Source organism: Melozone crissalis, unplaced genomic scaffold (genome assembly GCF_028551555.1).
Source record: "Melozone crissalis strain CALT ecotype California unplaced genomic scaffold, PUWL_Pcris_2 ptg000006l_1, whole genome shotgun sequence".
NCBI classification, from domain to species: domain Eukaryota; kingdom Metazoa; phylum Chordata; class Aves; order Passeriformes; family Passerellidae; genus Melozone; species Melozone crissalis.
The window spans coordinates 36,994,236-37,006,431 of NW_026535784.1; the positions used below are offsets into that span (position 1 = coordinate 36,994,236).

Below are 12,196 nucleotides of genomic sequence, written 5' to 3' on the forward strand. Positions count from 1 at the left end.
CACAAGTATTTACACTAAGTAATATTTCTGTGCTTCTAGAAAGAGGCATGAGCAAACTTCCTTACCTCTAATCTCACTGACATGTTGCATACCATTTAACAAGATCATCAAATACTGGTAAGGCAGCTCACTTTTAGGTTTTTTTGCAGCACTTCTCAAATACAGCCACTGTCTGCTCTTTTCAGAAAGAAGAGCTGAAGAGCAAAGACATCTTTACACTCATGTGTGAGGAGGGGTCTGTGCTTTTGGAAAACAGGTTTCCACTTGCACATTCAGTTTTTGTTCCTTAGCCTCAGTGGAAGCCTGCCTGTGTGGATGCTGAACATCCATGTGCTCCTCGAGTGAGAAGCTGCCATTATGTCTCTTTCTTGCCCTCCTGGCCTTCACAGATTAAATAAACACTAAAGGTTTCAGGAGGGACCCATCCACCCCTACTGATCTGGGTCCCTTTCTTTGTGGAGGAAGGCAGACCCCTTTGAGATGTTCATCCTGTCCACCAGGGCTGGGCAGTCTTGTCTTTGACTGCTCAAGGGAACACAGACTACTGGGTTTGATGAAATACTCAACCTCCACTACTCTGTGACTGGGGACATTAATTACTCCAGTCCCATCATAGGGATTGTATGAAAGCACATATGTGTGAAAGCAAGTACATGACCAGGTCCCAGAAAAGGACATATTTTATCCAACAACAGGATTTGAGCCAAGGGACCAGTCACCTACTGGTTTGTTCAATACTCTTTCCACTTTTACTCCTTCTCAACTTGTTACACAGGTAGCTACTGTTACTTTTATAATACAAAAGAATAAAACTGCCTCTTATTTAGTGGAATGCATTTCCTTCTCCCCAGATCATGCATGAACACTTAAGAATAATTTGAAGAATACTTTAGTTTGAAGATTTCATTAGTTTATAGAAAACACTTAGAAATAATCCTCCCCCTCTTTAAAAAAGATACAAAAGACCTTTGTAAAAGAGTGAAACAAGTTGGTTTTATTTTATCAGTGTTATTCTATAATAGTTAATTCTATTGTCTTATGCACAAATGAAAAATGGGGAAAATACACTGATGAGTTATTTTCATTGGACAGCTTTAGATTTATATGTGACACAGCTTTTCACTTTAGGTCACAATATGGTTGTACATAGAGATTGGGTTCTCATATGTAAAGGTAAGACTGAGTACCATGCTAAAAAGACAACCACGTACAAATACTAAAAGAAAACTCCTGATTCTGTACATTTTGATAATGGTTAATGTGGAAAGTATGGCCGGATTTTCATGCTCATCTTCTTCATTGAATACCACGACCCTTTCCAGTTCATCCATACGACACCATCATCTGTGCCGTGTTTTGCCATGTCCCAGCTGTAGGTCCCTCCCCAGTAGTATCTGCCGTTGGGGTTGGCTGAGTGGCAGCGGTTGTACCACCATCCACCACCGTCTTGTTTGGAGCACTGTTTGCTTGGGTCTGCAGTTAACCTGATGAGGGGAAAAAAATAAAAAGGCATTGAGAGTGACATCTGTAATATAGGCTAGCAGATCTACAGAGTACATATACCTGCCTGTGCACTGAAATTTTCAAACCATAATAAACAATTTAAGTCCTCTCTGAACTTTCTGTAAGGGATTGACCATCACAAGCACTACACAGTGCACTCAGAAGATAAAGCAGCTAAGAAAAATCAAAATTTAATTGCACCTCTTGGGGAATATCATTTTAGTTTACTGATTGATAACTGTGATTATTTGCAGTTCATAATGATAAGTACAATATCAATGAAATTTAAAGATAGAAAGCAATGAGAAATGTATGTCTTCCCCAACCTAAACAATTCCTTTATTCATGAATATGTAATCAGGTATTAAGCACAGGTTAGAGACACAGTGTTCTATTATATACTTTACAACTGAGCTCCTGTCTTCTGAGTAGGCAGAACATTGCTTTTTAAATGGACATGCTACCTGCCTTTTCCTTCAGGATCCATTATATTTTTATGGAGTAAGTACCAATATTCCTTTTCTGCTTAGTGTCCTCAGCACTGCTGCTGTCAGTCTCTGACTATGAATATATTGCATCCAGATTTGCTACCTGTTGTTTTTTGGGTTTTTTTGGTTTTTTTTGTTTTTTTTTTTTTGTTGGTAAGTCATTCATGGAAGCAATAAAATTCAGCATGTTTGCTTCTTACTTGGTTGTAGACTGTCACTAACCTAATATATAGTTTTACCTGGCTTTTGGCTATGCCAAGAGAACTCCATAGACATTTAGTTGGTAACTTGCAGGGACATAACATATTTTGACATGCTACAAAAAGTTGTGAAAACTAATGGCAAATTACAGAAATATTATATATCCAGCTCTATTTTTATTTTAAATGTCTAGTGCAAGTACATACCATCCATCATTGTCTCTGTCATAAGTACTGAAGTACATGCCATTGTGAATGGTCATTGTCCTGTTTTCTCCATGCAGTTGGGAAGCTCCATCCATCAGTGCATTGCCTGCAGTGCCTTTGTAGTTACTAACTGAAAGCTGATACTTGTTTCCTTCATTCTGTATGGTGAAACCTCCATAATGAGCTGATACTTTATCACCATTCCAGTCCTCCATTTCAATTAGAACTTCAGTGGGCCCTATTTTGGTAAGCTGGCTGATCTTGTCATTTCCAAGCCAATATTCACCTGAGAAGCAACAAGTGAGAGCTCTGTGAAACAGACTTCGCAATTTACTTCAAGGCAACTTTATTATTTGCCTATAGGTCTGCTTGAGCGGATTAGTTAATTTTAAAAATATCTAAGAGCTTCAAAAAATAGAAGAAAATGGTTTCAGTAAGAACAGCTCTTTGCATTTTGTGCTCGGTGTTTTACCTGGTGTATCACAGTAGTTCTTCCCTCCACTCTTTGCAACATTTCCAAATCCTTTTTTATATTGATCCCATACTCTTCCGAAATTAACACTGCCGTCCTGGCGGTTCTGAATCAGAGTCCAGCCTGCAGAAGCAAGAGTATTTAGATTAAATTACCAGTACAAAAGGAGCATCTGACACTAAGATACAGCCCTTTTAACTTCACCTCAGGAGCAGAGGAGCATATGGCTTCCTTGCAGCATGTCCTTTCACTGCTTTTGAGCTCAGCTTTGCCCCTTTTGCTCACACTTAAGTAGAACCTTGCTTCATAAGGGAAGGTGGAAAAAGCAGAACTTGAAGGACAGCCCTGGTCTTTTGTCAAGTGACAGGATAAGAAATGAGCCAGGCTGTCGTTCTCTGCCCACCTATGCACCATCCATGATGGTCATAGTGAGATACATACACAATTTATTTCCAGTTTCACTGGAAGTAGAAGTATCCTATTCTGCATCAGCAGATGACCTCAACAAGACTTCTCTGAACAAGTCAATCAGATTTAATTATCAAGTAATTACAAAAGATAAAATTTCATATTTCTTTGTATAAAATACAAATTACTAATTTGATTTTTTGGTAGCACTGGTAAATCAATATTATAACAACATAGTTATTTCACACTAACCTCCATTGTCTGTTTCCATGTCACAGTACACTCTGTATGGCTTGACAAAAGGATCTGGCTGGATGAGGTACATTTCGGATGTCTCACCTCCCTTTCTGATGATATCCTCACATTCTGCAAGAATAAAACAGATACTAGTACTGAAAGATCTGTGAACTTGAACAGTTTTCTTATCTTTTGGTTTGCTGTTATATGGGAGCATTTTAAATTATCTATAGATAATATTTTACTTTCATTTTGATTTCTGTAATACATCAAGTGAAAGAATCATGGAAGAAAGAATACTGCACTACGCAGCTTTTCCAAAGAGGAATTTCTGAAACTTCAAACTAAGTGATGCAACACTGTATACCTTACAATGTCTTCTTGAACTGGACAAGCTTTTGAAAGAAGAACCTTTCTTAACTGAAAGAAACCAAGAGTACAGCTATGATAGTCACAAAAGTATCACTTCCACCTTACAAAGGCGCTGAAGCACACATTTCTTTAAAATCCAAATGGTAACTTATGACGACTGATACTGGATTAGAGGATCTTTGGTCTGACCAGCATAATCCAGAAAATATTTTTTTTTTCACCTAGGATTTCCATCTTTCCTAATACCCTAATCAATTGTACAGGCTTCAGATGCATCAATTTGCACAGTGACATAAATTGGAGAAAAGATGTCATTAGAGTTGAATGAGTACCTTTGCCTGAAACCACAGGAATATTACAGGAAACAGTACATGGGGAACGGCAGTAGTCCACCTGGGTTGCAATGGCATTTTCCAGTTTCTGTATCTTTTTATGTAAAGAATCCACAACTGCACGAAGGACCCTGAGGCTTGATGGGATGTTATTGTCCAGATTATCCTTTATATAATTATACTGCAATTCCACTTCTGTGTTGTACTGAGAAAGTAAATCATCATTGTCTAGAAGAGCAAAGAGATGAAAAGCAGATTAGTTTTCAACATATTTCGCAGTTAGGAAATGAAGAAGAGCAGTTTATAAGTACAATTTGAGATGCCACTAGGGAGGAAGGCAGGAAGGGCATTTCTTTTGCTTACTTTTCCACAGTGTGCAAAAACTGTGCAGATACTCTCAGGGAAGTGGTCCATGTGTACTGTTGTTTCTTTGCTAGCTAATAGGTTTATCAATGGTGCTTTACTCTGCCAAAGAGCAGTAATTCCCTTCTTTCTGGAGAGCCATGGTGCCAATCCAGAGGTTGGTCATAAATGGATTGGATGGACATAGGAAAACAGGTAAGGGGAACATGTGATTGATGTACATTTAGAGGGCTCATAAGAATCTTGCCTTAGCATGAAATCCATTCCTTCGCCTCTCTCAAAGGATGTTTCTTAAGATTTAAGAGGTCACGGTCACAGAATCCTGCTTTGCTAGATAGTCCATGGTATTTTTAATTTTTTTAAGAAGTCCTACTAAAAAGTAATTGTAGGAATGCCAATAAAACTTCAATACCATCTACACTAGTAGTTCACAGAAGTAGCATACCTTTTCTTTGTTTTTGCGTCTTTACCAATTTATCTTCTAGAACAGTCACATACTCGTGGAAAGTTGAGGAGCTCTCCGAAAGAGAGTCCACTTGAACTTTTAGATCATTAACAACTGGTTTCACTGATTTTTCCTGTTTTAGCAGTAGAGTTCGCAGCTCACATCCAGTTGGACACAGCACTCCCTTAAAAGAAGGAAAAAAGGCTGTGAATAAAAGTAAAGAAGTTCTAGACCCATCAGTGAACAGCCATACCTTTGAACACAGCAAAGAGTTTGTAATGAGAGAACAGGTATTTAAGCACCTAGACAAGCTTTAACAAACTTCATTTTTTGTTGAGAACCTCCACACTCAAACTTGTGCTCAGTCACTAAGACGCCTCTCAGCATTGCCACAGCATGCATTTTCCAGCAGGGATCATGGCAAGGCAGCAAGGGGTGTGCTGGGTGCCAAGCAGGCTTGTACGCAGCGAGAGCTGCAGCAGTGACTGAGGGTAGAGTAGAATTACATTTTGAAACGAATTTTAAGAAAGACATGGGAGGATGGGGTTTTTTTGGTCCCTAGGTTTCCTCAAGATTGTCTGAAACTGAATCCAGCACTTCTGCAGAGGTTTTTCCTGTCCTGAACAGTTACCTATGCAAAACCAGGCAGAAGGCACAAGCTAACCCACAGATACTTCCTTTCCTGGTTTACAGTTCAACTCTCATCCCCCCATCTCGTCATTAGTAGGCTGACTCCGCCGCTAATCCCATGGACTCTGACACATCACCCTTCTGAATGCAGTCCCAGCAAACCTAAGCAGAGTGAAGAAAAGCTGGTCTGCTTTAAATGAATGGCCGTGCTTTATTTGGCAAGGGAAACTCCCGCGTGGGGTGCGCTAGAAGGAAAGGGCACTATGTCACCAGCTGCCTCAGCAGCCAGACACCCACCAGCTCGTCCAGCGCTCGCTGGCAGCCCCCGGCATCAGGATAGACGGTCCGCTCCTTCCTCTCCTCCGCCTTCCCCCGCTTCGGGGGCCGGGGCCGGTACCCGCTCCCGCTGATGGGAGGCGCCACGGGCCGCAGCGACGGCGCCGTCTCCACCCTCTTGTCCACGGGGCGGTGGCCGCGAACGTCAACCACGGGGCTCTCATCCTGCACAGCCAGGGAGAGAGAAACCCTCTGAATATGGGATTGCCGCTGCAAAACGGGCTGCACACGGTGGAGCATCCGTTCAGCACCCCTTAGTATTTTAAACAGCAAGGAAAACCGGGGAATGGAATGAAAAAGCCATAATGGCAATGTTGTATGACATTATGTAAGTCATTGCCATTATGTAAAGGTCATTGCTATCCCCTCCCTTGTAAGACTAGTCACACTCTTCACACCTAGATATAGATAAACTAAAAATTCTTCAAACCACAGTAAAATTATACTTCAATAACAATTTTTGACCAAGGAATAAATCTTACATAGTTCAGTGCTACTAAGCACCATGAAACTTGAAGTAGTGGGCTACAAAAAAAAATTAGACATCCTGGGGGCTAAGAAGTGTATTCAGCAGCATATTTTCAGTGTCTCAGTTTTTTATTGGGCTACAGGAATATTTGTAAGGTCTCAGAAAATCATGCTACTGTCAAATACATCATCAGGTTTCAAGCCACGTACCAGCTGTTAACTGGTGAAATTAGGAAAACCATTTAATAACATTTCTCAGAGTAGGTTTGTAGAGATCTCTGACGCATACATTCCCCATATCTGGCAGAAACAGCAAAGTCTAGGAGGATGAGCAAGGAAAACAGGCCTGGTCCCTAAGCATTGTTTCAAACAAAACCATTCTAATTAATAGTTGTTTGAGCTGCTGAATCAAAACCTACAGCCACTTCCAATCCCAATGAGGCTTAGCTCCAAATAACAAACTTTTGAAAGGATCCAGCATCAGAGGCTTCAAGTAGTTTCAAAAATAAACAGCATACAAAACACAGAATTGCTGAAAATTATTTAACACATTAGTGTTATCAGTAGTCATTGTGCAGACACAAGTGCTCAGATTGTCAGAAAGTCTGACCAATTCAATTTTTACAGGGATTTTCAAATAATGAAAAAGTGCACCAAAACTCTAAATTGTGTTTCCCACTGAAATATTTTACTTAAACAAAAATATATATTAAACCATTGTTTTATATTGATTCTCATTGCTTTTCCTTCTGTTTTGCAATTCTTACCCCTTAATTTCCAATGTTAAGCTGTATAAACTGGTAGTTTGTTTAGTTTAAGTTTTTTAATGTCTACTGACTCTGCAGAAAAGATTTTACTGTCTTTGAGACAGGACATGACTTATTACACACTTCTACTCCTTTATACCTAATACTAATTGTCTGTAACATCAAATGTCAACATTGCTAAATTAGTATCCTTAAATAAATTCAGCTAAATTACTAATCTTACCATCAAACATTCTTCATTCCCTGCAGAAAAAGAAATAGGAAGAAAATATCTCCAAACTCAGAAAATAGCTATTGTGGGGTTACATATAAAAAGTTAATTTTTTGAACAATTCAATCGGAATAGGAATATGCACTGGATTATCTTTTCCCACAACTTCTAATTTAGTTAACTCACATAAGCTGAGGAAGTCATGCATGCATTTAAATTAAATTAATTATTAATAACTAATTATTGATCAATATCAGGATTACAACCTCTTCGTCATAGTCAAGAGAGCCCTGGGACTGAACGGAGGACACACAGAGCAGGAACAGCAGGAGCAGTTTCATGGCGCTGGCGTGCTTGAGCAGCTCAGTGATCTCCTCTTTTCATCAGCTCTGACAGGGAGAGGTCACCTCTGTTCTTTTATATATATGCAGCAGCACTAATTTCCAGCTTCACAGTAATAGGGTCAACCCTTCTGAGCAATCAGTATCTCTGTTAATATTCAACTCTTCACTCTGTGCCTGAATACATCAGTTGTTGAGCAATTCCTCTGGAAAACTCTTATCTATATGTCCCAGAGACCTCTGTTGATGCTGGCATCAAATACATGTTCAGATCCCTAAAAGCACCTCCTGCTCAGATTACACAAGGTTATCATTTTCTCAAAAATCACAAATGTGTTAAAGCAGCTGGAAAAGGGAATGGTCAAAGAAAAAAAAATTATTAGATGTCATGTTGTGATGGCTCCTTTTTCTTTCCCTGCTGAATGTTTCAGAAATATGCTATTAAATGTGAAGACAACTCACATCATACAGATTTCTACCTTTTTCTAAATAGTTTCATGGTGCCTGATAGGTATGCAAATCTTTGGGTCTTTTAACACAAAAGTGAAAAAAAGGTATATTATATTCATTCACTAATAATTTTGCATAAAATCAAAGTTTTGATTTATTAAAGATCAGATGAATACTGTAAGCATAAGCCAATATTATTCCATTAATATAGCCTTGTGATATTGTAAATGAACTAAAATAATTCAATTTTACATATTAGTTTGCTAGTTTTCTTTTTTAATACAAAAATTACATCTTTCAAATATTATTTGAATGTTTTAAATAATCTTTTAAGGGAACACAGCATGAAGTTACTTGAAATCATAGCGAAATACTCAAACATACTTTCTAATGTTTTATAGGAAGTTGCGTATCACTGCTCTCATATTAGCAGAGTTTCAACATTTCAGTGTGTTTATATCCTGTGATTTTTCTCAGGTATTATAAATGACCATAATGTACTGAATTAAATTAAATTAAAGTGGGAGCCAGCACACTTTTCTGAAGTCATTCATATCAATGTCTGAACAAACGAAGGGATGCAAACTGTGGTCTGAGCTTCCATTTCAAAGACTGACTTGATGGAGAGGAGGATTTTACGGGAAGCAAAGTTAAGAACAGCTAAAATTTATTGGTTAGGCTTTTTCCTGTATTTGTGCTGTTGTCAGAATTCTAGTAAACGATGGAGATTCGCAAAATATGAAAACTGTTTAACCTGACTGGTTTAATTATTAAACAGTTTGGCCCCAAATCAGCCATGGCTCAAGGAGCTGAAACTCCACTGAATTTGATCTCCAGCATGAGGACATCACCAACACTATTAGATTTGGAAGAACACAAACTTCTCCCTACAGACACTAAGAAATCTGTCTAAGGCCAAAAGTGACATAATTAACAAGTTATCACCACTTATGGATGCTAGCCAAGATCTTATCATTGATTTCAGGAATATCCTAACTTTAACTACAGTTTTCCCTCCATTTACCTCTGAGGGAAGTTCAGCCACCCTCATCTTACAGATGGAAGGGATCTAGTCCTTGAATTTTTGCCCAGGGCTTACAAGAACCCTGTGGTACAGTGGAACCACAACTAGGTCTCACTATTCCTGAGCTGGAAACACAAATTATCCCAGTTCAGTTCACAAAAATCTTAATTAAATATTAATAATATCAAGTGATATTTGTGGTAAATCTGACTTGAAATGATCAGCATGTTCTGCAGTAATTTATGGCGTCCTCCTCCAGGCATTAAGCTCTCTTTAGTTCCTGATGGAGAGCCCTGGTTGTGTTTGTGCAGAGGCTGTCAGAGACTGAATGACAAGGGTTGGTGCGGGAGCCACCAAGCCAACTGCAGAGCCCCATCGTGGGAAACCCCCAGGCTTGTTCTGCCTTCAGATGGGATTTCCCCTTTGAAACTCAGCCTTTGACCCTCTCAGCTCCAGTACCTTTCATTGGCTTCCCCTGGAGAGTTGGGTGGTGGTGTCTCCATGGGCATTCTCCATGAGCAACACGTGCATGTCATACCCCAGCAGGCTGGCGGCTTCGCGCCAAATGACCAGACACCTCAGGACAGGGAGCGTGGGACTGTCCATCTGGTGAGCAAGGGCCTTGTCTGCACTGCAGAGGCTGTGCCTGGAGACTTTTATCAGCAAAAACAGTCCAAATTTGGACTGGCATACAGAGGAGTCTATCCTGGCAAACATACACACACGCAGGAAAGCATTTTGGCAGCAGAAGTTCATCTCCATTAGCTTCTTGGTTATGAGATGTGATTTAACTCTCATGCTTGCAACCATTACAGTCAGGCTGACACTTTATAAGGATTGAATAAAGCCTTATGAAGAAGCAAAACTATAGCTTAAATTTCTTCTAAAAATGGTATCAAAGAAGTGCTCTCTTCAAAAACAGAACAATCTCTCTTCCTTCACACTCCCTCCTCCGATTCACGTGGTTAATGAGAAGAGCTAATGTGGTGGTGACACCACAGCATGTCTGCTGGAAACGGCAATAATACTCCATGGACCTGTTGGTGTTCCAGAACACCCCTGTGTACAGCATTTTTTAGTAAAAAGGCACTTACTGGCAGAGGTGTGTGTGTGTTTTGAGGAACTGTTTGCTCGGTGCCCTTGTGTTTGTAGTGCTGGCCAGTGATGCAACCCTCTTTACACAAACCCCCCGACCCAGGACAGGCACGATCACCAGATCACGGCTCTTCAGAGCTGGATGGATCCCCAGAAGAGGTCTTGGGGAACAGAACCTTCTTGGCTTACATTGGGCTATAGTGTTTCAATTTAAAAATAGCTGTTGATTTGGAAATGTCCTTTTAAACCACTAGTGTTGTAACAGTGTCATCCAATGAAAAGAATATTGTGAACTTAAATGTTCACGTCTGCTGAGATGAACATTCTTTTTTCTTTTTTGCTTTTACTGGTAGCAAATATTACTTCAAAGCTTTCTTGTAAATGATAATGAATGCTATCTCCATGTTCTGGGAGCAACATTAATGACTGGGCTATTCCCTTTGGCTTTAATAGAACACTAAAAGTTCATCCAATTTGCTAGTCACCTTCTATGAAATAGTGCTTATAAAAAATATAAAGCTAGCTATTTCCAGAATTGCAGCTGTTGCTGACATGCAAGACACATCAAGAAGCCATATGTAACAAAGAAAATAAATGAAGTGCATATTCTTATTAATATTATTGACATGATTTATTGATGCTCCAGGACTAAATTTCACCCTAGACTAAACCTTCTAGGAAAAAAAATTAAATTTTTCCTCTAACTGCATTCTGAAATCTCTGAGAAGATTAATTTGTCCTCTGAGTTTCTGAAGCACTACAAGGATAACAGGAAACAAGTTCAGATTATAAATTTCTGAGGGAAATGTTTACGTGTAAAAAAAATAGAAAACTACAGCAACTCCAGGGCCATGTGAATACTACTATTAACAGTAACAACAAGCACAGACAAGTTTTCTTGCTAAATATTTTTTTTTTAAATATTTTTTTAAATATTTTAAATTTTTTTTTAAATTTTGCTACCAGAGTGCAAATTTGTTTCCCTTTAAAAGGCAGTGGAAATAAGTCTGATTTCTTTCAACAGAAAATAGGAAGGAAACAACTCTATAGACTGCCAGAGACTAGCCTTTAAACCATTTCCACACATCAAATCCACCAGTAAACTGAGTGATCAAGCATGCCACTCTGTGTGCAACCTTAAAAAAGAAAGATAAATCTGTTTGAAATTCCTGGCTCTCCCCAAGTTTCCTTTCAAATGTTGTATATCTTCAGTCTAACCTCATCAGCCCAAGAGAATGATAGAGACTTGCCCCATTTTGACACACTGTCCTGCGGAGTTTGCACTCTAGTTGCACTTTAAGCAAGGACAGACAACGCTCTCCCTCCATGAGATGCTGTGCTGGTCTTTATGGGAAGCTCTGAAATCCAACAGGAATTGCCAGCCTCACCAGAGGGACTACCAAAATAGGCTGACATGTTAAACATGAAACCTGCCTGCCTTGGCTTGAAGCTGAGCTGGCAATAGTTCTCCACTGCTACTGACACAATGTAATTGGCACATCTTCCCCAGCTCTACCTACAACAGGAGCTGGGGCTCAAAGCCACTTCAAGCAAGTTTCCATCACTGTATTCTAAATTACTAAATACAAGCCACCAGTGCAGCCACCAGAAGTGAGCCGTCAACTGCAGAAAAGATACCATATTTATGTCAAGCAGGCAAGCTGTGTGCCAGAAACAATCCCAGGCTAACGCTGTCCTGTAGCTAGTAAAGCTACAGGACCAGGGTTTGAACCATGTTGCACTGAATTGCAAATTGTTTATCTCTATCTCAAATTGTTTTGTAAACTGTTCACAGCTCAGGCATGCAGGCATGGGGGGTAAAGAAGAGCAGCATGAAGAAGTGGCTG

General features: G+C 39.5%; 1 protein-coding gene across 1 annotated transcript; it reads right to left on the bottom strand.

Annotated features, from left to right (window-relative positions):
* Positions 1-1,038: 1,038 nt before the first annotated feature.
* Positions 1,039-7,780, bottom strand: FGB (fibrinogen beta chain). The gene is made up of 8 exons (XM_054295648.1): positions 7,706-7,780; positions 5,955-6,158; positions 5,028-5,211; positions 4,220-4,447; positions 3,531-3,644; positions 2,871-2,993; positions 2,399-2,684; positions 1,039-1,484 (listed from the first exon to the last, which is right to left on the bottom strand). Exons 1-8 carry the CDS (start codon positions 7,778-7,780, stop codon positions 1,256-1,258), a joined length of 1,443 nt encoding a protein of 480 aa, XP_054151623.1. The 3' UTR covers positions 1,039-1,255.
* Between the last annotated feature and the right edge of the window lie 4,416 nt (positions 7,781-12,196).